This window comes from Maniola hyperantus, chromosome 8, assembly GCF_902806685.2.
Source record: "Maniola hyperantus chromosome 8, iAphHyp1.2, whole genome shotgun sequence".
In the NCBI taxonomy this organism is placed as follows: domain Eukaryota; kingdom Metazoa; phylum Arthropoda; class Insecta; order Lepidoptera; family Nymphalidae; genus Maniola; species Maniola hyperantus.
Window position 1 is genome coordinate 15,741,250 of NC_048543.1, and position 26,241 is coordinate 15,767,490.

At 37.6% G+C, this 26,241-nt stretch overlaps 1 protein-coding gene and 2 long non-coding RNA genes across 3 annotated transcripts in view; all 3 read right to left on the bottom strand.

Annotated features, from left to right (window-relative positions):
- LOC138402711 (uncharacterized) overlaps positions 1–26,241 on the bottom strand; it is a 483,214-nt gene that overhangs the window by 94,223 nt on the left and 362,750 nt on the right. The window lies entirely within an intron of this gene.
- LOC138402713 (uncharacterized) overlaps positions 1–26,241 on the bottom strand; it is a 156,506-nt gene that overhangs the window by 31,946 nt on the left and 98,319 nt on the right. The window lies entirely within an intron of this gene.
- Reph (Regulator of eph expression) overlaps positions 1–26,241 on the bottom strand; it is a 67,466-nt gene that overhangs the window by 12,940 nt on the left and 28,285 nt on the right. Inside the window, exon 4 of the mRNA XM_034971224.2 lies at positions 18,853–18,953. Within this exon, the coding sequence (XP_034827115.2) occupies positions 18,853–18,953 (101 nt within the window). The remainder of the gene's footprint in view (positions 1–18,852; positions 18,954–26,241) is intronic.

Sequence of the window (26,241 nt, forward strand, 5' to 3'; positions counted from 1 at the left end):
TTGTTACTGGATGTACCCACGGCTTGTTAGATCGTCCAAGACCCACGGCCGTCTTAGACCATGCCGGGGCCCTTGGGCACACAATAATTTGGGGCCCTGTTGGAAAGTAAAAAAGTTTTTTTTTAACAAATTTTTAATCTGTAGAAAATGAAATCACAAAATACAATTCGCTTATTTACTCTAAAAACTTTTTTTCGGGTTAGATGTGCCCAAAATAGAAAAAAAAAGGAAAACGTAGGCGAACACATCGGCCTTTCGGGGCCCCCTTGACGATGGGGGCCTTGGACACGGGGCCCGTGTGCCCTTATGGTAAAGACGGTACTGGATCTACCTACTAGAATAATGCGAACCGGCCATAAAGTCGGCTAGTATACCTACAGCGCCGCGCGTCTCGTCTGAATTTCACGGTTCACTGGAACACAAAGAGGTCATCCGACTACACTAATCCCGCTGCAAATTTTAGTTAGCTAAAAATTACCCATGCCTATCCGTGGCCGGGTCAAATTGGATGAGTTTTTAGCCCGTCTTCCCTTTGATGCGCTAAATAAAACCAGCGAATTGGTGGAATAGAAGCGATGCTTGTATCTACGTATAGCTAACTTTACCAGTTACAAAAATTGGTACCTACCTAGTTTTTTGAAGTTGTTAGGTAGGTGTATGGTAAAGATCTGTGGTGTAGGTAGGTAAACTATAGTACCTAGCCGACAGGTCGAGATGGCATATGGGGTGCGGACTGCGGACGACCCGCACAGCCCCCGCGCTAAGCCGCTACCCTGGTGCGGGGTAGCGTGCGGGTGTGCGGGGCGTGCCTTATGAGGCACAAACGACAATGTGCCCAACAAACCTCTGTAATAGTAGGTAATTTATTGCGAATATTACGAGTTTTTATTAAATTTCTGTTTTAAATTTAGTATTAAAGGTATGTAGAAGCCATTTATGGTGAACTAGCTTATGCTCGCGACCTCGTCCGCGTGGACTACAAAATTTCAAACCCCTATTTCACCCCCTTAGGAGTGGAATTTTCAAAAATCCTTTCTTAGCGGATGTCTACGTCATAATAGCTATCTGCATGCCAAATTTCAGCCCGATCCGTCCAGTAGTTTGAGCTGTGCGTTGATAGATCAGTCTCAGTCAGTCAGTCAGTCAGTCAGTCAGTCAGTCAGTCAGTCACCTTTTCCTTTTATATATATAGATTGCTGTGTGATCGGCTATAACAGTTGCAGCGAACGCAAATTAAGAACCTTTCATACGTAAGTATGATTTCTTTTGTTGTTTTGTCCCTTTCGGGTATACGCGTCTGACAAGTCTCCTTGATTCTTAGTCTGAGGCACCAAATTAGTACCCAGGTTTTAATTGTGCGAAGTAGAAGGTAAAAAGGACAATGGGTGCCTTATGAAAGAAGTGAATCGTGTGATATAATGCGGCAGCTTCGCCTCAGCGCATCGTTTTGCTCGCTGCCTCAGACCATGTAGCTCCGTGTTCCTCGCGCATCCTCTCAAGGCTTCCTTTCTTCGCAACGCTTTCTCTGTGAAATGAATACCCTCCCACGTCTTTGGAAAATAACGACGATGGAAAATAGCGACTATTCATAATCCGCTTTACCGTCTCAAATTAAATTTGCAGCAATTTGTAAGGGTGGTAAATCGGGCGGAATAGAAATATACCCGGATACGGAATAATCTACCACCTTACAAAGATTAGAGGAAAAAAAAATAATTTACTTTACTTGATCTATCTACCTAGTAAAGAATAGAAGCTAGCCGTCGACTCCCTTGTAATGCATATGAGGTGTTATAAATGAAATTTGCTAGATGTTAGGCAAAATTGTTTTTAATGTAACTTTTACCGGGGTCGCTTAATACAGAATGATGGCTAATAATGCTTAGTTATTCTAGCTTAATGCCAAGACTTAATTTAGATACATTAGAATGACTTAGGTAGATAGTACATAAGATCTATGTTTTAAATTTAAGATGCCATTGGCATGGAATAGACAATGACACAGTAAAATTCATAAAATTGTTTCAAAATAAAAGCTCAGTAGTAAAGACAGGGTTCTTACTGTACACATACACTAAGAAGGTTCACTAAACTGTTGCAGGATACAAACATTGCTTACTTGTAGGTGCGAAGACTGCAAGGTAGCTGGACGGCATCGGCCAAGATCCAAAACTCAATTTATTTGATTCTTCACAACCGAAATGTTTCATTACAAGGATTTTCACCAAGTCTTATCCATAGAAATTAAGTTGCCAACGTGAATGTGCAAAAGAAATAAATACGAAAACCGAAAACTAAACGTAAAACGTAAACGTAAAATTAAAAACGTAAATACGAAAACCCTGTAACAAAGAAAAACAAGATTATAATTTGTGCTGTGTGAAAATTTCGACACGTGGAATTTTCCCGATCAAACACAACTCACCTATTGAACTCCTGGCCACCAATGGTTTTCAGAAGTCCACCCACAACCCATTATCCTCATTTATTTGGGAAGATAAAATAACTGGAACTGGAATGAAATCATAAAATTAGGATTTTCTCTAACCAAACCGCCATTTTGTCGAATCCACATTACTTGATTTTTCACTCACCATAATTGATGAAACATTGAAATACGTTAGGATGACTAAAATTTATCTATTGTATTTTTCCAGGCGAAGCCATGGGCGAAAAAGAATGAGATTTTCCTGGAACGAAAAAAATTCGTCTTCACATGTTGACTCCAGGAAAATTCTAAATCTCACCTATCGGTGTTGCCAGACGCAACCCGAGTGTCGCCGCTCTCATTTAGTTTGATCATGAAGCCAATTCATTTTTGAATATTTGCGGAACCTAAGGATATATTATAAGAACCGTTTTGTTAATGACTTAACAATAAACAAATGAAATTATGGTTTTATTTAATTATTTTGTTTTATTTTTACGACAATTGACAACGAAGCAAACGCCATCTATTGTGGCTCGAATGAACTCTGAACATCGACCCACGCGTAGTTCTGCACCTTGATGCTAGGTGGCACCAACATACTTTGAACAAAATAGATTTTTATTAAAAGCGAAACGCTAATTAGTAGTTCAAAATTTACAACGTCACAATACTTCCCCTCCTACGAAAAGGTTCAACAGGTTGAACCGCGCTGCCCTCAGCGTCATCCAACAACTACTAACAATTTGCCTGAAACAAACAAACAAAAAAACACAGAAGTTACGCGTGAACGCACATCTACTACTAACAAGGAAATTTGTCTAACAAAATAAATATACTGAAAACAGTGTAAGGTTTTATACATTATACTTAACTACACAACCCTAACTTCTAAAAAGAATATATACAAAAAAACTTCATGGTGTCTAAGACACTTGAGTGGAAACATCTTGGCATCATTCTTCAGCTGACTGATAGAATGCGTCTAGGCCTACGGTGGTTCACTCTTTTAAACTACCATCTTAATATTTGTTACTCAACAAATACGGAAAAACTGGTTGTGAACGGGTCCAATCTGATATGGCAACCGTTCTCTATCCCATTCGGAAAAATAAAACCGAATCAAAATCGGAATATGAGAAAAAAAAACGAAATAACTCTCCTAGAAAATAGATCTCGGAACAGAATCGGAAAAATAACAGAAATGATCCATTATCTAGAAGGAAAACGAAAACAAAACACAAAACCCCCCCCTTTTCGTTATCCCCAAAGTACGATATTTGCATTTTTACTTTCTCTACCGGTTGGTCTACCACAAGCATTCCAATCATCACATATTCATCCCTACATACATCCACTACATTCATCCTCAACTGAACCATGGTAATGTTACTGTTAATTCAGAACATCACTACACTCATACAAATTCCTAATTGAATATTGATAACTTAAATATTCAAACAGTTTAGACCAAACTAAGTAATGGCAAATATCTACTTCTTAATATCCTTAATATGCCAAGTGCCTATTGGGTGGTTGTCAGCTACTCTAACTAGTTCATAAACCAAAGGTGACAAAACCTTGACAACCCTGCACTTTTCATACTTAGGTGCCAGCTTAGCTGCGAAAAAATTTGTAGCGTCGCTTTGTGGATAGGTCTTTTTCCACACTATATCCCCAACAGAATAGCTTGCAGACCTACGCCTTAAGTTGTAATGCGTTGCATACTCTGCATGAGCCTGAAACAAATTTCTCCTAACCTGACCAAATATGTCCTCCAAAGATCCAAACTTTCCTGCGTATTCCTCCCTTGGAATTCCGGCCTCGTACTCCTTATCCGTGTCCTTATAGAAGGAACCATTTAAGACCGGTTCTCTAGCGTGGACAAGGAAGAACGGGGAGAATCCAGTGGATTCATTAACCGCACTGTTTATGGCGAACTGGACCTTGTACAGGTTTTCGTCCCAGGACCTGTGGTTATCTTTCACAAAAGCGGCTACAGCAGTCATAACAACCTTATTGTACCTCTCAACAAGGTTAACTTGCGGAGTGTACAGTGGTGTGTAGTGTAATTTCGGAATATTATAACGCTTAATGAGATTACGGAATTCAGATCCTGTAAATTGGGACCCATTGTCCACAATCACAGTCTCTGGAACACTATGGTTCAAAAATACAAAATTCTCTAGCGCTTTAACAACAGCGGCACCTGTGGCACGCCGTAACGGAAACAACATTGTATATTTCGAAAAACAACACGTCACCACAAAAAGAAATGTAAATCCTGATTTAGACCTAGGCAAAGGTCCGACTAAATCAGCCGAAATGACCTGAAAAGGTCTCTCGCAGACTTTAGGCTTCCCAAGCAGACCTGGAGTGGCTGATGTCGTGTGTTTATACGCAGAGCAAGTATCACAATTCTTAACGTACTCAACCACGTCCTTATACATACCACGCCAAAAATATCTGAGGGATAATCTGCGATGAGTTTTGAACACACCAAAATGACCTGCAGTTGCATCTGCATGGTTTTGTTGCATAATTCTAAGGATGTTGTTCTTGTGGACTACCTCTTTCCAGTCGAACTCACTGAGAAGCTGGTATTTACATTTACTGTAACGATATAGTTTATCGTTCAAAATACTAAAATTCGGAAAATTTGCTGGATTGATTTTACAGCCATTAAATGTTTTGTCATACCAGTCATCTACCAAAACTTGTTGACTAGAGTTATCATTACGATCACCAACTACATCTACGTGTATGAGTCTCGACAAGGTATCCGGAACTACATTATCACAACCCTTCCTATGTTCGATAACAAAATTATACTGTGATAATCTACAACCCCATCTGGCGAGTCGTCCTGAGGGATTTTCTAAATTTAAGAACCACTTTAGGGATGCATGGTCTGTGATAATTGTGACTGGTTTGGAACCAAAATAAGCCTGAAATTTCTCCACTGCAAAAATCACAGCTAGAGCCTCGCGTTCCGTCGCGCTGTAATTCCTTTCGTTTTTATTTAGGCTCCTACTGACATACGCAATGGGATGATCGCAACCATCGGTTTCTTGCGTTAGCATACCGCCAACACCATATGCAGAAGCATCACAATGTATTTTGAATGGTTTTTCAAAATTCGGTACCGCAAGAACAGGTGCGGTTACCAACGCATTCTTCAATGTATTAAATGCTACCTCTGCCTGTTCGCTCCACTCAAATTTAGGTGCGTTCTTTCCTTTACTCGTTAGTCTATTGAGTGGTGCAGCGATGGTTGAAAAATTCCTAATAAAGCGCCTGTACCAAGAACAAGTGCCTAGGAAAATCTTTACCTCCTGTGCAGTTTTTGGGGTCGGAAAGTTCAAAACTGCGGCAACTTTTCCAGGATCTGTGCGTAAACCAAATTCATCCACTATATACCCTAAATATTTCAAAGAGTTTCGAAAAAAATTACATTTATCAAAATTTATGGATAGTTGAGCCATTTTTAGTTTATCCAGAACTCTGTTTAATAAAATTAAATGGGTTTCAAAATCAGCAGAACAAATAACAATATCATCTATATAACAAAATACTATTCCATTTTCAATATCACTACAAAAATTTTGATTAAATAACTGGTCCATTAACCTCTGCTGTCGTGCTGGTGCACCGCATAGGCCAAACGGCATGACTTTAAATTTGAATAACCCTCTACCAGGAACTGTAAAACTGGTTTTTTTCCTGAGAGTCGTTAGCTAACGGAATTTGCCAGAAACTTGAACTTAAATCAATCGATGATAAAAACCTTGCCTCTTTCAAGCTATCTAGAATTTGTGGAATGTACGGTATTGAGTATGAATCCCCCTTTGTCACTGAATTTAGTTTCCTGCAATCTAGGCAGAATCTCCAGTCTCCATTTGCCTTTTTCACTAAAATTGCTGGGTTATTCCAAGGGCTTTCACTCGGAGTAACTACGTCCATTTCCAGCATCCTATCTAACTCTTTACTTAAAGCTTCCTTCTTTTCGGGAGAAAGTGGATATTGTTTTATTTTTATTGGGAAGGCATCACCGGTGTCAATAACATGTTCAATTAATTTTGTTCTACCCAATCCAATTTTTGCTGAAGAAATATCTAAAAATTTATTTACTACAGATTGGGCTAATTCTTTCTGTTGAGATGATAAGTTTTCAAAAGAAGTGATGGTATGAATTTGTTCATTATCAATCGCACAAATATTGTAAAATTGAGAAGGTGCCTTAATTAATTCTAAATTATCAAAAATGCCAGGGGCTAACTGAAATGTTTTCCAAAAGTCACAGCCAAAAATAACATCCGCTATTATAGAGGGTACTACAAAAAATTTTATTATGTGAGTTACGGAATTATAAGTAATCGGAATAAACATATAACCCATGCAATCAAGTTTGTCTCCATTTGCCACTGAAAATGTGGTATCAATACTGCTATGCAGTTTATAACCGAATCTCAAAAAAACCTTGTGCGCCTGGTTACCCAAAATTGACGCGCAAGCACCGGAATCTAGTAAACCTGTAATCTCAAACCCGTCAACAAAAACCTTTAAATGTGGCCTAAAGTCTCGTTTATCCACTGAATACAGAACTGTGTCAGGTAAAAGGGATGTTTTGTTGTTAATGACCAAGTTATTTACTTGTGTCTCTGCACAGTTCTTACTAATTAGTTTTTTGAATTTTTGTCCGGAGCGGGTTTACTAATCGCCTTTTTACTACAACTTGGACATGTCTTTACTGTAAAGTTCTGACGTCCACACGAAAAACATCTAATAAATTTCGGAACTGTCCTGCAAAATTTAAAGGAATGGTTACCCTTGCCGCACTTGTAACATAGTTGTTTATTTGTTTTCGAAAAATCAGTGCCTTTACTTGTATCAACCTTAGGTGCAGGTGTGACTGAAAGTGTGTTTATCTGTTTTGTCACTTGTTTGTAAGCAAACTCTGAACTTAAAGTTGCCTTACTGTTAGTAGGCTCAGAAAATAAGGCGGAACGCTGCCTCGCAGCCTCTAGTTTGCGACACTTTTCCTTCAACATTGCGACAGACTTAATGTCAACAAGAGCTAATTGTTCTGAGTAAAAAGGGCGAATATTATGTAATAAAATTTGTAACTTTTGTTCTTCGGAAAGTGGTGTTGACAACCTTGAAAACATGCAAAACATTATAGCGAAATAGATAGACACAGGTTCTTCAGAGCCTTGTGTTCTTGCTCGAATTTCACCTAGCAACCTGTAGTCATAATCTACTGCATCAAATTCCTCTAAAAATAAAGTTTTCAATTCTGACCAAGACGAAACTTGACATTTGTTGCCTCTGTACCATAACAATGCTCGGCCTGTAAAAAGATGAAATGCAGAAACAAATAATTTTCCATCTGAAACGCCATAAGATCTTTTATATTCCTCAACGCGTTCGATGAAACTGCGCGGATCACCCTGTCCGTTGAAATGTAACTTCCACTTGGCAACATTTTTATCACCAGTGCAGTCAACGGCGGTACTCTCGGAATCCAGTGATTCGTCGTGAGACGACTCATTGTCAGCATCTAATCTGGAAATCAAACTCTGCAACTTTGTATGTAATTCACTCTTCCTACTTATTAAGCTGAGTTCGGAACACTGTATTCTCAAAATTCTAAAGTACAAATGTGAAGCTAAAGCTTTCGACCTACAGAGGGCATGTCTATCTTTAGTGTCAGAACACTTTTTTAATAAATCTTCTAAGTCTTGAAGTTTTTTAGTAATAACCCCTAACTCACTTTCAGAAGTGAAATCCGTCTCTAAAATTGATTCAGAAGGAATTTCCTGAATTAATTGTTTTAACTGTTTCTTTAAACCTAGCACTGTAGGTGCTGGAGTTTCGGAACGAATGGATACCTCATAACACAATTCGTCCTTCAAAAGTGAATGAAACTGGGCAAAAGTCTGTTCCATTGTGTTAAGTCAAAACACATTTAACAAAATATCGAGCTTGTGTAACTGTCTATGTTTAGCCTTATACAAATTGGTTAAACACAAACACAAAAGAAGTTATTTAAACTATTAAATATACACAAGCAAAATACACAACAAAAACAATATTCTTAAGTCTATCCTAACTATTTTATCAATTATGTTCCTATTCCAAAATATTGTTAATAATACAAGCACATATTATTACTATAGTAAACAAAATATAACAAAATAAAACTTCCCAAAATTGAATAAATGATTGTAAGGTGCAGTATCACCTTTATGAGTACACAGTGTGTTACAACCTTTACAATTACAAAAGTAAACAGGCAACAAAGTTGCAATGAACTCTCACTAGCATATTATCTTTCAAAAAGAAACAAAGAGATTGTGCAATGGTTTGATGACTGTTACTTTACACTTTTAACACATAACCTAAAATACAACAAAATCTGTTTCTAAATGTCCCTTTAAACTACCAGCATTCAATTAAACTTAACATGTTTTGTGTGTGAAGTAGCTTTTATCATAACCTTAACACAGCTCTAAACAAAATTTCAACAAAATAATGAAGTATCAAGTCACTGAAAAAAAAATTGTTCATAACTTCATACTTGAACTTAATGTAATCTCTGAATATAGTTTATATATTTAGTTTCACAAGTTGTAACTCTTAGTATTTATAAATGTATGTGTGTAACTAGTTAACGGCACATAGCGTTTCAAAACTTTAATTATACTAAGTTACCGGAATTTTCAAACATAAGATGTACTTACTATTGAAAGCAATACCCAACAACAACTCAGTTAAGCAATGTTTATTACTAAACTGAAGGCAAACATTCACTTATACACCTCCAAGGTAAGTCAAATAACATAATTGAAGGGCATAAACACCATTTATAATGTGTTAATTAAATAAGAAAAAACCACTGTTGGACTATACTCAGAAAATTACTTAAACTATCAAACAAAATTTCTAACTATTAGTTATTATTTAGTTAGTTAACCATAAAAAACAGCTTAGTGCTCTTTGCAATGTGTCACTACTTAGAAAATTGTACAATCAGCGGAGTACATTTCATAAAATTCACAAAATTTCTCAAAATATACTGAAATAACTATATAAAAAAACGTTCGGGCGCCATTTGTAAGGGTGGTAAATCGGGCGGAATAGAAATATACCCGGATACGGAATAATCTACCACCTTACAAAGATTAGAGGAAAAAAAAATAATTTACTTTACTTGATCTATCTACCTAGTAAAGAATAGAAGCTAGCCGTCGACTCCCTTGTAATGCATATGAGGTGTTATAAATGAAATTTGCTAGATGTTAGGCAAAATTGTTTTTAATGTAACTTTTACCGGGGTCGCTTAATACAGAATGATGGCTAATAATGCTTAGTTATTCTAGCTTAATGCCAAGACTTAATTTAGATACATTAGAATGACTTAGGTAGATAGTACATAAGATCTATGTTTTAAATTTAAGATGCCATTGGCATGGAATAGACAATGACACAGTAAAATTCATAAAATTGTTTCAAAATAAAAGCTCAGTAGTAAAGACAGGGTTCTTACTGTACACATACACTAAGAAGGTTCACTAAACTGTTGCAGGATACAAACATTGCTTACTTGTAGGTGCGAAGACTGCAAGGTAGCTGGACGGCATCGGCCAAGATCCAAAACTCAATTTATTTGATTCTTCACAACCGAAATGTTTCATTACAAGGATTTTCACCAAGTCTTATCCATAGAAATTAAGTTGCCAACGTGAATGTGCAAAAGAAATAAATACGAAAACCGAAAACTAAACGTAAAACGTAAACGTAAAATTAAAAACGTAAATACGAAAACCCTGTAACAAAGAAAAACAAGATTATAATTTGTGCTGTGTGAAAATTTCGACACGTGGAATTTTCCCGATCAAACACAACTCACCTATTGAACTCCTGGCCACCAATGGTTTTCAGAAGTCCACCCACAACCCATTATCCTCATTTATTTGGGAAGATAAAATAACTGGAACTGGAATGAAATCATAAAATTAGGATTTTCTCTAACCAAACCGCCATTTTGTCGAATCCACATTACTTGATTTTTCACTCACCATAATTGATGAAACATTGAAATACGTTAGGATGACTAAAATTTATCTATTGTATTTTTCCAGGCGAAGCCATGGGCGAAAAAGAATGAGATTTTCCTGGAACGAAAAAAATTCGTCTTCACATGTTGACTCCAGGAAAATTCTAAATCTCACCTATCGGTGTTGCCAGACGCAACCCGAGTGTCGCCGCTCTCATTTAGTTTGATCATGAAGCCAATTCATTTTTGAATATTTGCGGAACCTAAGGATATATTATAAGAACCGTTTTGTTAATGACTTAACAATAAACAAATGAAATTATGGTTTTATTTAATTATTTTGTTTTATTTTTACGACAATTGACAACGAAGCAAACGCCATCTATTGTGGCTCGAATGAACTCTGAACATCGACCCACGCGTAGTTCTGCACCTTGATGCTAGGTGGCACCAACATACTTTGAACAAAATAGATTTTTATTAAAAGCGAAACGCTAATTAGTAGTTCAAAATTTACAACAACAATTTTGTAGTACCCTCTATAATAGCGGATGTTATTTTTGGCTGTGACTTTTGGAAAACATTTCAGTTAGCCCCTGGCATTTTTGATAATTTAGAATTAATTAAGGCACCTTCTCAATTTTACAATATTTGTGCGATTGATAATGAACAAATTCATACCATCACTTCTTTTGAAAACTTATCATCTCAACAGAAAGAATTAGCCCAGTCTGTAGTAAATAAATTTTTAGATATTTCTTCAACGAAAATTGGATTGGGTAGAACAAAATTAATTGAACATGTTATTGACACCGGTGATGCCTTGCCAATAAAAATAAAACAATATCCACTTTCTCCCGAAAAGAAGGAAGCTTTAAGTAAAGAGTTAGATAGGATGCTGGAAATGGACGTAGTTACTCCGAGTGAAAGCCCTTGGAATAACCCAGCAATTTTAGTGAAAAAGGCAAATGGAGACTGGAGATTTTGCCTAGATTGCAGGAAATTAAATTCAGTGACAAAGGGGGATTCATACTCAATACCGTACATTCCACAAATTCTAGATAGCTTGAAAGAGGCAAGGTTTTTATCATCGATTGATTTAAGTTCAAGTTTCTGGCAAATTCCGTTAGCTAACGACTCTCAGGAAAAAACCAGTTTTACAGTTCCTGGTAGAGGGTTATTCAAATTTAAAGTCATGCCGTTTGGCCTATGCGGTGCACCAGCACGACAGCAGAGGTTAATGGACCAGTTATTTAATCAAAATTTTTGTAGTGATATTGAAAATGGAATAGTATTTTGTTATATAGATGATATTGTTATTTGTTCTGCTGATTTTGCATTCTCTAGCAAAATAATAAAATTAAATAATCAAACAATCATTCAATCAAAGGCAACACTCTTCATTATTTGAAGTTTGGACAAGTACTGACTTTATTTTTATTTTTTTAAAAGAATATTAGCCAAGTTAATTGCTGACTAATTTTCCCCTTTTCCCCTACAATTAAGCGTAAAGCTTATGCTAGGAGTAAGTCCGACAATAGTGCAACGGGTGGGAATTGAACCGGCAACCTTTCGGTTTTCAGTCCGCTCCTTACACCGTTGAGCTATCGAGGCTCTAAATTAATTATTAATTTTATTAAGTATTATTCACAATAACGTCAACTATTTTACTATTCACAAATTATACTGTATCAACTATTTTACTTATCGTAACAACTTCAAACTATTATAGTACGCGACAGGTCGAGATGAAAGCTAAACTATGACAAAGACAAAAAACTGTGTTTTTGTCTTTACCACTCTTCAGAGCTTTTCTATACACCTAGCTTGCTCTAACAAGGTATTATTATTTTGATGTCAAGTCTCCTTAATTCTTAGTCTGGTCTGACCTTGGTGCAAACAAAGGAATTTCTAATTTCCAGGCAGGCGCAAGATAAACAAAATGTTATGTAAGCGGCAAACGAAAAAGGAACCAAACGTCGCGTCGGTCGGGCTGTTAATTGAAAGTTGTTTAATTATGTATTGAAATTATTGAATAACAATTCGATGGGCAGGTAAATAAAGCTAGACTAATGTGTGACTTTGGAGAGATTTGGGGGAGGCCTACGCCATTGAGGCGACTAATGCGTGACTGAATATATTATTATAAGGGACTTAAATATAACATATAAACATAAATTTTGACATTAAAAAACTAATTTTATTATGACGATGAATGAACTGATATATTTTTATGAATTGATGATTCTAAGCACAACCTAATTTTAGAGTATTCGCGACCTCTTCTTACTATTGTAATATGAAAAGGACAGAAGCAGTTTGACATTTCTAAATTTAATTTTTAGATGGTAAAACCCGTGATTTTAGCACGCACTCGCGAACCTACTGTTTAAATTTGTATTGTGCACTAAAATTTAGAGTCTTTAAATGTGAAAGTCATGTTCCGTTCCTTTTTTAGCATTAGTAAAAAGAAAGGGATGCAGACACTCTAAATTTAGTTTAGACAGAGACTAGAGAATCGGGGCCAATTCGAATACGATGAATCTATGATCAAAAATGATGTAAAAATAAATAAATTATTGTAATAGGAGATATAATTGGAATTAACGTATTAGACAATAAAGGCTTTTTTATTTATTTTATTTATTTTATTTATTTTATAATGTGTGACACAAGCGTTAATTTTACCCGTTCACTACTGAGAACGTACCCGCACTATCCCGCACCGGGTTAGCGCGGGGGCTGTGCGGGCATCCCCACCCAGGTTGCCATTTCAACCCGTCGCGTACCTAGGTTACGGAGAAGTTGTAAGAGCACTGTGGTTCCGTAGTTAACCACGTGTGAACAGTTTAAGTATTTTTGTTTTGTTGGTCATTTTTGGTGTCCGCGGCGAGGTCGTTCACCCGCCTCGCGATATTTAAGTCTCCTTACGTAATGTTATTACGAAACTCTTTGTTTAGATACATATACAAAATATCGATTATACCTATGTATTTCAAGTCGATCTAGCGGTAATAGAGTAGTAACGACCTCCTTTTTAGAAGTCGGTTGAATAGCGCCAAAGCGGCCATACAGCCGCGTTTTCGATTTTTTTTTAAATCATTGTCACTCGGCATGGTAAGGATTCTAACAATACCACACATCCGAAATAATCAATTTTAGGCGTTTAGAAGTTTTGGTGGAATAAAAAATACATACATAGGTACTCCTTACACCACTAATTACACTCTTTTTTTAGGCAATCGTGTAAAAAATTAATGATAGCGAACTTTGGCAGAAACGTTGTAGTTGCGTAGGTATACTTATCTAAGTCGTAAGTTGCACCCATTCAACGTAAGACTACTTTTGCATTTACGCCATATTGTTTAACCTACTCGCACCTAGAGGATTCTCCAGATAGGGTAGGGGGTATTTAAAATTCAGAAGCGAGACCGCCAAAGCAACTTAGTTGCAGCGAGTTGATTACACGCGATTGCCTCCGAACAGGAAGGAAGGCGCGATGCCAACTCGCGGCATTATGGCGAGCTTCAGGAGGGTGAGGGGTGAGGGAACCAGAGGGGCTACCGAACTCACTTTCTAAGACGTAATCTGCCCTGGCTTTTAATTCAAAGAAACAAACAAAATACATTCGAATGCACCGTCCAGCACGGCATCCAGACTTTACAAATAAATATGCATGTGGAATGGAAGGTATAAAGAGGAGAGAAAGACCATGGAAAGATGGATTGCGCAAAAGAAGACATATTGTGGAAGAAGACATGTTGTGCCGATCCACGTGTTGAGCCGAAGGTATACAGACTGATTTTCAAAAAAAATTAATCGTTATGGTTTCAGTATCAGATTCATTAAATAATAGGTACTAAAACATTAGAACAAACAAGATTTGTGGCACTCGTGCTTTGATTTTAAAACTCTGGTAGCACGGTATTTTATCAGATTTCTTGTGTTACTCATTTAGATTTGGTATAGGTAGAATAAATTGGGTATATTTTCATTTCATTTTCAGAACGAGACACCTCGGCTGCATCATACCAGACTTTAATAAGAAAGACAGTTTTAGACTTTAGCGAAGAAAATTTCTTGAAATCAAATTCTTCTAGTTTATCATCAACTCATCAACATCTTAATCCGTCGCCGGCCAACTAGTGAGTACGGAACTCCTCTCAGAACGAGAAGAGAGAGGATTCTTCTATGTTTGCAATTTGCAAATCGCACTTGTGATTGCCGCCATTTAAAACGGAAGACACGTGATCTGTGGCGAGAAAGCCATCTTGAGTCGATTGTATAAATGCAGGTGGTTGGTGGTTTTTAAGCTAGTCTCGTTCCGAATCGAGACTCGACCGACTATTCAATGATTTTTGTGTTTAGTTCGTCATTTTTATTGAGAGGTTGCAATAGCAATTATTGTGCCCTAATCAAGTTAATATTGCAGTAAGTTATTATAAAAGGTAAAACTCTCGATAAGCCTCTGCGCGTCATGATTAATATTTAACTTCACTTGGTATGTTTATAGAGACATGTTTGTCTATCGTGCTTTACCAACACCATTTTTGCAATAAAAAAGCATTTTCCTAGTTTGAAGATACCTAAATGAGTTCTAGAAGTTCAAAGAATCAAACCATTTGTTTATGCAAAAAAACTGTCGATTGTTAGCACTGTATCGCTAAAGGGGACGTCAAAAGTTTATTCTCAGATAAGTTTCCTCACCATGTTTTGCTCGCTGTTTTGAATTGTAAATATGCATGACGTTTCCGGGACATGTAGTTCGCTTTGCACTTCACGTGAACTAAGTGCAACACTTTACACTTAGACAGGTAAAGATAAGAGGTACAATTTCCTAAACTGCTTAGCAACTGCTTGCAAAGAAATTAATATTCATAGGCAGTGCCTATTGAAACGAGTATTTTTTTCTTGCAGACCTTTTCTTGGTTATAAGTCCCACAAATTGCTATTGCGCTGGAACCATGTCTCATTGGCATCGAAATGACGTCATTTTGACGTCATTCAGCCGAAATAAAAATATACCATCAGCTTGAAACTTCAGTCTAGTGCTGACGTCACTAAAATGGTGGCCACGCGCTTTAGCAATTTGCGGGACTTATACTGATAAGTGGCAGAGAAAATGCAAAATATCACTACTACACTACAGGTATATTGGATTTTAGAGCCATAGTACTTCAATGGTAGAGGTCGCCTCTAGGACCCAAGAAAAACTAACTATTAGCTAGTATAAGGATAACTATTAGCTACTAAGGTTAAATACACTGTCACTGTTTAGGGCAGCGGTTAACAAAATCCAGTGGTTATCCACCTCCGATAGGAGATGGTACTAGAAGAAGAACACATTAGGAGGTAAGTGATATAATGGATAATTTTCGAGTTACTGTAAAATCAGTATTTAATTCTTAAGTAGGTATAATGGATATTATTCATAAAAATAAAAACGTGAGCACAACTCGCGGCACCCAAGAAGAACAATTTCGGAACAAAAACTAAAATAAAATTCACTTTTAGACACTTGCGACTACTTTCTTCGGAGGCGCATGTTTCAAAATTAAAATAGAACATGCGGGAATTTTCCAGCGACACGGAAATAATTGTAACTTTCTCTACTCGAAGCTTCGAAGTGGTAAATTAAACTATTTAGTTGACGATTCAAAAGCACTAAATTTGTAAAATTTTACTTGAGCAGCATTAATAAAATTCGATATTTTACGAGCATATGAAATTATTGCGTGATATTGATATAAATAAACTACCAGAAGACGGAAACAAATAGTCTTGGAAAATTATTCATAACTAAGTATTACATAGTCGGGCTCGAAAACGCCGACAAGAACACCTAATAACACAAAGTTAAGCAGACAGACCACATCAGGAAAAACCGACCAGGCAAGATTTTCTGATATCAGTAGAAGTAGATAGCATGGATCAGGAAAGACTACAAACATCAGGTAGATCAAAAAAGAAATTATCCTTGTTATTTATTACGAGTATGTTATGAAGAGCAACAGCCAAATCCGTTTTTGCGTGAAAGACTAACAAACATGCACACAAACACACCACATACAAACTTACGCCTTTAGAATATGAATGTGATTCCCATGTTTTTTAAAATTTCAAACCGACTTTCTGGGGTTATTATAAGTACCTACTTATAGCAAAAAAGTGGCATTTCTTGCATTTCTACATCTTTATCTCAAGACAAGAGTCAAGACAACAAGGACCCAATTATATCCACCGAACGAAGGTACGTCACAAACTTCATTAGTAAGCAATTTCGCCAATTTTCCGTCCTAGTGGCACAATCGTAAATTTATTCAGGTACGGTCGGCAAAAATGGCGCCGGGCGGAGGCCAATTACCGCATCAGCGATTCCCGACCAGCAATTGTCTTATGCACCCCGTCGCCGTCAATATTGACACCCCCCTCTATATTGACGTATTGTGTCTAGTTGCTGGATGCCATTAGAAATCTTCGTTGTTTCACGTAAGCACAAAATAACAAGGTAGGTAAGGTACCTGCCTGTCATCCTTATTTTCTAACCTAAGTCAAAATTAACAGCAGGAGAGCGAGAAAACTTGCTGTTTCCAGAAATTTGGGTTTTTTTACTTTGACTTTTTCCTTTTTTTTTGTCTGGTTAACAGCGGTTACGCACTCATCCGATCCGAGTCCGTGAAAATACATTCCGTTTTGTATGGTAGCTTATGACATAATATGTCGTAGATTTTTTTAATATCCGTATTTTCACAGATTCGGACTGGATGAGTGCGTGATCGCTGTAATTCTTGCAAATTGTATGCAAATTGCATCAAAATGTCAAAACCACCAAGAGTGTCTTATTATGTGGCGACGAAATGCGAAAGTGTATGTCTGTTACCGTTGTATTTCGGAAAATCAAACCATTTCTGGGATGTATAGGTACCGTGATTGGTATGCTGCTGTACCAACTTCGAAGTCGGTTAAACTGATGGGCTGTGAAAAGCTAGCAGACAGACACACTTGCGCAATGAAATTATTAGTATGGATGATCAAGAACTTTATTTGGTCTAGAGACCATATTAATTTTTAGCAGAACCTAAAAAGTACGAAATTTCACAGAGAACATTAAACTAAAAAAAGTTGTTTTGTACTTTGAAGTATATTCTAACTAGTGGTTCTTTAGTGGAAAGGTTGAGTGTCGGAGGGGAGGCAGTGCCGCGACACAAGACCCCAGTGACTTCCTCCGGCCCTCCCGCACCGCTCACAGAGGGTCGTGATTATAATCATCAGCAAATGGGGGAGATGTGGGAGGTCGTTTCACACGCGTGAGGTTAAGTGCTTCACTTGTCAATCTGTATAACGCATGCTGAGTGAACTAGAGTGAGGAAACTCTCGGTTCTGATCCTGAAGCGACATCTGTCAAATATTAGGCTAGGGCCAGAGTGAAGTAGAGTGAAGGAACTCTCGGTTTAATCCTGAATCGACGATATTATGTCAAATATTAGGCTATGGGTGACGTAAAATCAAAGAAAAATACGCCACCTAGCGTCAAATGTAGGAACAAGCCTCGACGTTTTGTTACAAGGTACCTAACTGTTGTGAACTGTGCTAGGGGTGACGTAAAATCCTTGTGAAATAGTCGTTTCATAGCCCACCTAGCGTCAAATGTAGGTAACATTTGACGCCTGCCAGTGACGTCGAAGCCTCGACGTTTTGTTAGAAGTTCCCTAACTGTCGTGAACTGTGCTTAAACTTAAAGGGGTAACTAACCTCAGAGCAGTGTAACACACACATTACACTGCTCTGAAGTTAGGAACAACATCATTTAATCATCTAAATTTAGGAAGGTTTACACCCCTGTAAGTAAACTAGACATGAAAGTTTTGCCTTTAGCTGTAAATTGTATGCCTATATTGAAGAAGCGAGATCCAAATTAATTTGTGTCTTAATTTGAACTTATCTACCGAGTTTTTCAAATTGTTTCGAGACGGGCGAAACAACCGGAAGGCGAAATAACTTCGCCCAATTTGTATTATTAAAGACAGGCTCGATATTAACTGGTGGGGAAGTTACTAAGGCCACTGTAAACGGAGTTTTTAATAATGGGAGTTGTGCTTGAATTGGTATTTTATTACATTTTGAGAAAGATAAAGCATCTATCTATTCATCAATTACAGAAAAGCCGTCGATTACCGGTCGATTACGAAGGAAGGAAGGAACACCTACCTACCAAAATAATTTTTAAAATTGTGGAATCGACAGGATTCGAACCTCTCTCTTTCTCTGATAGAAGTAGATTTGCTTTGTTGAAACTGGAAATCCATGATGACACAAGTAAAAACAAACTTGATAGCTATACTATATGCAGTGTAACGGCGGTCACCTCGAGTTCCTCCTCGGACGAGTGGTGGTCGTAGAGCAGGTCGGGCTCGGGCGCCGCCAACGCCGCCGCGGGCGCGCACGAGCACGCCTCGCCGCCCATACCTGCGGGAACAGAGTACGGATGTTACTACGTTACTTTACTAACTTACAATCATTGGAAGGTATATAGGGACAATCCGTGGAATCAGTACCCTTATTATAAATGCGAAAGTGTATTTGTTTGTTGGTTTGTTGGTTTTTCCTTCAATCACGTTGCAACGGGGAAACGGATTGACGTGATTTTTTGAATGGGTAGAGATAAAGACCTGGAGAGTGACATAGGCTTTTTATCCCGGAAAATCAAAGACTTCCCACGGGATTTAAAAAAAACCTAATTCCACGCGGACGAAGTCGGAGGTATCAGCTAGTGTAACATAATATAAAGTCCAAGCAAATCATAATAAAAACGAACTAATAAGTGAAATTTTGAATAAAACGCATTGTCGTCTAAAACGTGGGCATTTTCAAAAACTAATGTTCTAAAACGCATTGCTACGTAGGATAAAGTAAAGAATAATTAAAAACTTTGGTCCTACACAGCATTATTTTTCAGAAACATTCCTTTTTAAAAAAACCTTCGTTTTTGTCGATAGCTAAAAATATTTTTTACAATGAACGCTTTTTAGTTACACGGCGGCAGTTGGGATTAATCATCAGTAAAGTTAAGTAGGATATTTTAAGTTCGATTTTTTTTTTTTTTAATTGATTTTTTTAATACAATAAAACTTAAAGCTAGATTAACCTTAATACTAAAGTAAGTGACATAAACTGTGATAGCCGTAGGAAGCCGTAGGTTAGGACGTCCGCCTACTAATCGGAGGTCGGGGGTTCGAGTGTGACTCGATGGGAGAAAAAATTCGATGAGCTCCCAACGAGTAACACTGTGACACGATTGAGTGTGACTCGTTGGGAACATATTCGTATTTATAATAATATTAGTATTGATGACTTTGTAATGCATTATGCAAGACCCTTGTGACCCCAAAACGCAGTCAAAATAAAAGTCATGAAATTAGCAATGCAGTGCGAACTACCCGGGGTGGGTGGGTGTAGCACGCCTTGGGGGTGAGAGGGGGTGGTCTTGAACTTGTGTGGCGCAGACTGCGCGGCGCCCGGCGCTCCCCGCGCTCTACTGAGCTATTGTACCTACATCTCGACTCATTCTTGAGGACTCTAGCCTATCACATTTTCATCAGTATGCTCTCTACTGCATCCACGAAGCTCTTTTTTTTCATCATCGTCAACCCATTGCCGGCTCACTACAGAGCAAGAGTCTCCTTTCAGACTGAAAAGGGTTTCGGCCATATGGCCATTCCATTTACCACGGTGCAGTGCAGTGGTCAAGAGAACTCAACATACCCTTGAAAACATTATGGAGAACTCTCAGGCATGCAGGTTTCCTCAGGATGTTTTCCTTCACCGTTAAAGCAAGTGGTATTTAATTAATTAAAACGCGCATAGCTCTGAAAAGTTACAGGTGCGTGCCCGTGATCGAACCCCTGACCTCCGATTAGAAGGCAGACGTCCTAACCACTCGGCTAGCACGGCTTTTCAAAATTCAATTACTTATCTTTATTACAGCAAGGGGCGGAAAGTGTTTTGGTAGCGTTCAAAACTTGCTAACTTATGACTCACGACTTGAGCTTCGTGCCAAGAGCTGGCATTTTCATAATCATGATAATCCCGTTTTATGCCATCACCGAATTAAAAGGTTTGCGGTATAACTTAGTACGAGTTTCCAGTTTACGTCGAAAACGTTGACAGAATGTCGAGTGAAACACAAAAAGTCAGAGTGAAATAGACCTAACCTTTTGACGACGATGAACCCATTGCCGGCTCATTCAGAATGAGAACGGTTTTCTTTTGGCCATAGTCTACCACGCTGGCCCATTGCGGATTGGCAGACTTCACACGACTTTTGGGAACTCTCAGGCATGCAGGTTCCTTTACCGTTAAAACAAGTGATATTTAATTTTTTTAAACGCATATATAACTCTGAAAAGTTAGAGGTAGGTAACGTCTTAAGCACTAGGCTATTAACAATTTTACCCACATAAATACCTATACAAAACCCTTGCAAAGCCTGCTTTTGACGAATTAAGGGCCGTGTGCCGGAGTTTTACCTATTACTTAAACAGTTTAAAATTAAATGTTAACTGAACTGTACTCAAATGATAAAAACTAGTATTATAGCGTATAATGTAGACATTTAACAAATTAAACTACTTTAGTAACAAATATAGGTACTTTCCTTCATGTTAATGTAATTTGTGTAATGCGAAATCTCGCAGTTTTTTCCATAAATGTAGAGTATTCTACCTACAAAATATTGAAGTATATTCTACTTACTACTACTTTAAATTTTTAGAGTCATGTGCGTTTAAAGCAATAATTAAATATCACTTGCTTTAACGGTGAAGCACCTGCATGCTTGATAGTTCTCCATAATGTTTTCAAAGGTGTATGAAGTCTGCCAAGTGCCAATGCACACTGGGTCAGCGTGGCAGAGTATGGCCTAAACCCTTCCCATTCTGACAGGAGACCCATCGTGGTGGGTTCCCAACAAGTCACACTAAATCGTGTCACAGTGTGACTCGTTACTAACTCATCGATATTTTTTCCCATCGAGTCACACCGATTGTAACAGTGTGACGCATTGGGAATTCTAATAGATACAAAGTTGCATCGAGTATCGCTGTGACTCGATGGGATAAAATGCTGATAGTTTTCCAGTGAATCACACTGTTGGGTGAATGGGGTTGATGATAGATACATTATTGAATTAATTTGTTATTGTTGTCTGATATTTATGTCAGAAAGCATCAACATGATGATAATGATACGAAATGAATATAATTCTAAAAGTATTCGGAATGATATTCATCGTCAACCATCGCTGGGTAGCGTCGAGTTTGGAGAGTTGCCGCAACGTGCAGCCTTGTGAAACAAATTAAGGAGAGAGGAGCTTAACACTCGCCTAACGAGGAGTGGTTAAAAATAACTGTAAAAATCGTTAGCTTAGATTATTTCCAACGCGGCGGGGTGGACATTTTTAAGGTTTTTCTATTGATATCGTAAAGAAACCAAGATACCAAGATCCGAACCGGTGCAGTGGTAGAGTCTTGACATAATATTATTGGCCGAGCGAAGCGAGCTCTCTGAGTCTACTTGAGTTAAATTTATTACACTTGTCCTTCAGTCCGTCCGTCTGTTAGAGCCTTAGGACCCTTATAACTTCTCAATCACGGAACGTAAAAAACATAATATTATGTAAACTGATGGCCTTCAACCGAATATTGTATGTTAAGTATAATTGACACAGACTGTCCTACAGACATAGCTTGTGCCTTGTTGTCACGTTGGCACCATAGTTTTGTTTCTTGCTTTATTCCTAAGAACTTAAGGTTTATTGTATGAACTGTAATGGTGCCAACATGACGGCAAAAGACAAGGTATAGTGAACGATCTGTACATGAAACAAATAAAATCAATTGAATTCTATAGCATAGCAATCGTCTTTTTTTCTCTATTTACCGGTTTCCGGTATTCAAACAATCTACTTATTATTCTAAACGGCTATTAGACAGACTAATAAATTTTATACGGAACGATTGCTATCTGACATGGGTTACAACTTGGAACTGGTAATTTATTTATTTAATTCAGGGACTACGTTAGGTACATAAACTAGTGCCATAAAGTAGAAATGCATAAAATATTGTTGATACATATTACGATACAAAACGAGTTCATCAACTGTCATGTCAAAAGTACGATTTATCTTTAAAATAAGGACTAAAAATAGTACTTTTGACATGACAGTTGACAAATAGTTGACACTAATTGTTGACAGAAGTTAAAAATGGCGCGTGAGAACCCATTTTGTACGGACTATACATAAAAGCGTTGGAAGATATCCCCCCCCCCCACTAAGTGGGTGGACGACACCAAACGAGTTGCAGGGAGCCGCTAGATTCAGGAGCCCCAAGACCGTGGTGTGTGGAAGTCCTACTAACAAGAGTCATATCGGAGTCCAGCTGTGGACGTCTATCGGTTGATAATGATGATGTGCGTATATCTTCGTTGATATGATGTGTGTATATCAATGGTGCTGTCAGAAGGTGGCGAGTGGTGACGACGCGGGTTATAAAAGTTTCTATTAATGGCGGACTATTTCAGTTTGTTCCAACCGAATACATTTATGTTTATTATCATACTGTACAGTTTTAACATTTAAATAAGTATATTTTTGTAGAAATTCATATGACCATTTAAAATTATAAAGAACTACTACGAGTTATGCAAAAAATCACGCTCATTCCTTACTGCATTGCGACGTGATTAATAGACAAACCAACACACTATCACATTATATGGGTAGTGATAAATCAATGGATTTAAACGGGCACGGAAGCCTATTAAAACGTAATAAATATAGTCTTTTCCAGAACTTGAGCTGATAAGTCATGAGAATCCCACTTCTGATGTTCAGAACATCTTGAACAAATTTTTTTTCTCTATCTACGAATCAAATCTTTAACAAAACGGCAATAAATGTCACATTAACTAAGTTTATGTACTTTAGTATTTATAACTATAACTCAAACCATTATTTTTGCGGCGTACATGGAAGGGTACATATCCCATAACAGTGTTGTTGTGAATAATTGAAAGACCTGCCTCTTTACTTGACGCACAGATCTTATCTCTCATCACGGTTTTGCCAACAATTTGGATTTTATTCCACCTAACGGTCAAGGTAATAAGGTAGAAATTAGCATGGCAAGTGTTTTCAGGGCAGCAAACTTATCTTTGTGCTGCAGAGATCAAGATTCAATGCGCCGTTGACGGGAGCGAGTCACGAAACGACGGTATTGTGTGGTAACCATATATTTCTGTATGTTAGGGATGTTCCAATACTAGACTTGTATCAATACTTTTTTAATTATTGTTCTTTTTTGCGGTGTACAATTAAATTAAAGTGTATAACATTTCATCCATTCGTTATTTTAAAATAATCCCAAAATTTTGCGGAAAAAAAAACGCACCGTGTTGAGAATCTCCTCACCTTTGAAACTCCGTTGAACAGCCTTTAAATTATAAAATATTTCTAAACAATAATCGATTAGGTATTGTATTATTTACATTTTAGATTAGATACAAGAATGTCTACTGTATCTACTATAGAAAATCGTGTTATTTTGCAATTTACTGTGACTTTTTAGGGAAAACGTAAAACCAACACTACGTCATTGATGTTAGTTCTATAGATGTCCCGATTTAGTGGTACTGCACGGTGGTCACCGCAATGCTAATGTGGCCGCTCGGTCTCAACGTGACTGGTTGAGAGCGCGGCGCGTGGGTTGCACGACGGACGTTTACTTCACTTTACTTTACTTTATCCGTCACTAGCTGATACCCGCGACTTGTCTGCGTGGAATTACGTTTTTCACAATCCAGTGGGAACTTTTTGATTTTTCTGGATAAAAATGGATGTCACTCTCCAGGTCTTAAACTATACTCATGCAAAAAATCAAGTCGATCCGTTGCTCCGTTGCAACGTGATTGAAGGACAAACCAACAAACCAACAAACAAATACACATTCACATTTATATTTTATAATAGGGGTAGCTTTTATAAACTTTTATGAGAAAACTTTGTTCATTTGTTTTTTTACCTGTTTCATACTATTATTCTATTCTACACTTCACAGTTCACAGAGCAAAAAGAAGCCAAATAGCTCGTTCATCTTGACTAGTCCTATCGGTAACACATTTCAATATCCAATCAAAGGAGGTACCTAGTTAAGTTATCAGTTTGCGTAATTTCAATAGTAACATCTGCATACCCAGTGAGGTAGAGTAGTAGACCCACAGTAGTAGACCCTCACCCACAGTAGACCTTGTGCGTATGTCAACAAAGATTAAGTAACTTTGTTAATGAGATGAATAGGTACACAGTCACACCACGAAAACTGTGATCATCGCATTATGTTACTATCGGATAACCGGCTGCTACACAAAAAACCTCTCTATACCCATCTTCGCATTATCGCCTTTCTAATGAAACCGGTTTGGGGCACATCGGTTGGATGGTTTCAAAGTCTATAACGGACACAAGTAGAAACATTTTTGTGTTTTATTTTGCTTTCAAAACGCATCGCTTGCCCGTTACTAGATACCTAATACGTACTTATTTAATGTAATTTCTATCTACAAAGAAATTTTCAGCGATTATAGCGTTTAAACTATCGTGAGTGATTTCCATTATACAATATAATATCTCACACCCGGCTTTACTCACGTGGTTAGTCGACGTTAGCCCGACTAGTTTCGAACCCATCCGGGGTGCTTTGAAAAAGGACCCCAGACGGTTTCGAAACTAGTCGGGCTAACGTCGACTAAACACGTGAGTTTCAGCGATTTGTTTAAATATTTTTTAAGTCAGTTAAGGAAAAAATAGAGATTTTAAAATAGATGGTAAAATACTAAGTCGATGTAGGCCAGTGGTTAAGACGGGGATTCAGTCCCTCGTGTGCCTCTTACTTCTCGGAGTTATGTGCATTTTAAACAATCAAATATTATTTGGTTTAACGGTGAAGGAAAACATCCACAGACCTAACCTTTCTCATTCTGATAGGGAATAGTTTTAAACGTGAAAATCGGAAGCCAGAAGGTTGCTTATTTTAAAAAGCTTCCGCAAGCTTTTATTTTATTTCCATGTTGCGGTAATTTTAGTCTGAAATGCGGCGAAGGTAGAATGTAATATTCCTGATATTCTGTGGCGCTGCCAACGTCGCGTTACTTAATGTGAGCGGATCGAATAATGCTGCGAGTGCACACTGAACAGAATTGCGGCTAACACAATCTCAACTAGTGTGCCGTATTTTTATTATTATTAAGAGTATTTTTTATTCGAATAAACTTTTACAAGTATTTTCGAATCGTCAACAGCATGTACCACTGGTTCGGAATGCCTTTTGCTACCGAGAAGAACCAGCAAGAACCTCGGCGGTTGCTCTTTTCAAAAGATTTTGATACCTATACAATATTATGCCATGTATAAGAAAAGTATTTGCAGTTCTGTGCGTTGCTGGAATGAGCTGCAGGTCAAATCCACGCTCTTTTATCAACTAGGTAATCTTCAATTGTATAATATGCTTTTTTCAGGAGCATACTTTTAATAGATTTTTTAAACTTGTGTAAAGGCAAGTCCAAAATAGTTTAGTCAGTGACTGCTCTTGCAGCTTTGTTTTGTAAATACGCAGTGCTAACCAACTTATCTACTCAGGTGGGCAAAATGTGAACTATACAGCCGCGTCTAGCCTCAGCTAATGTTGCATATTTTTTA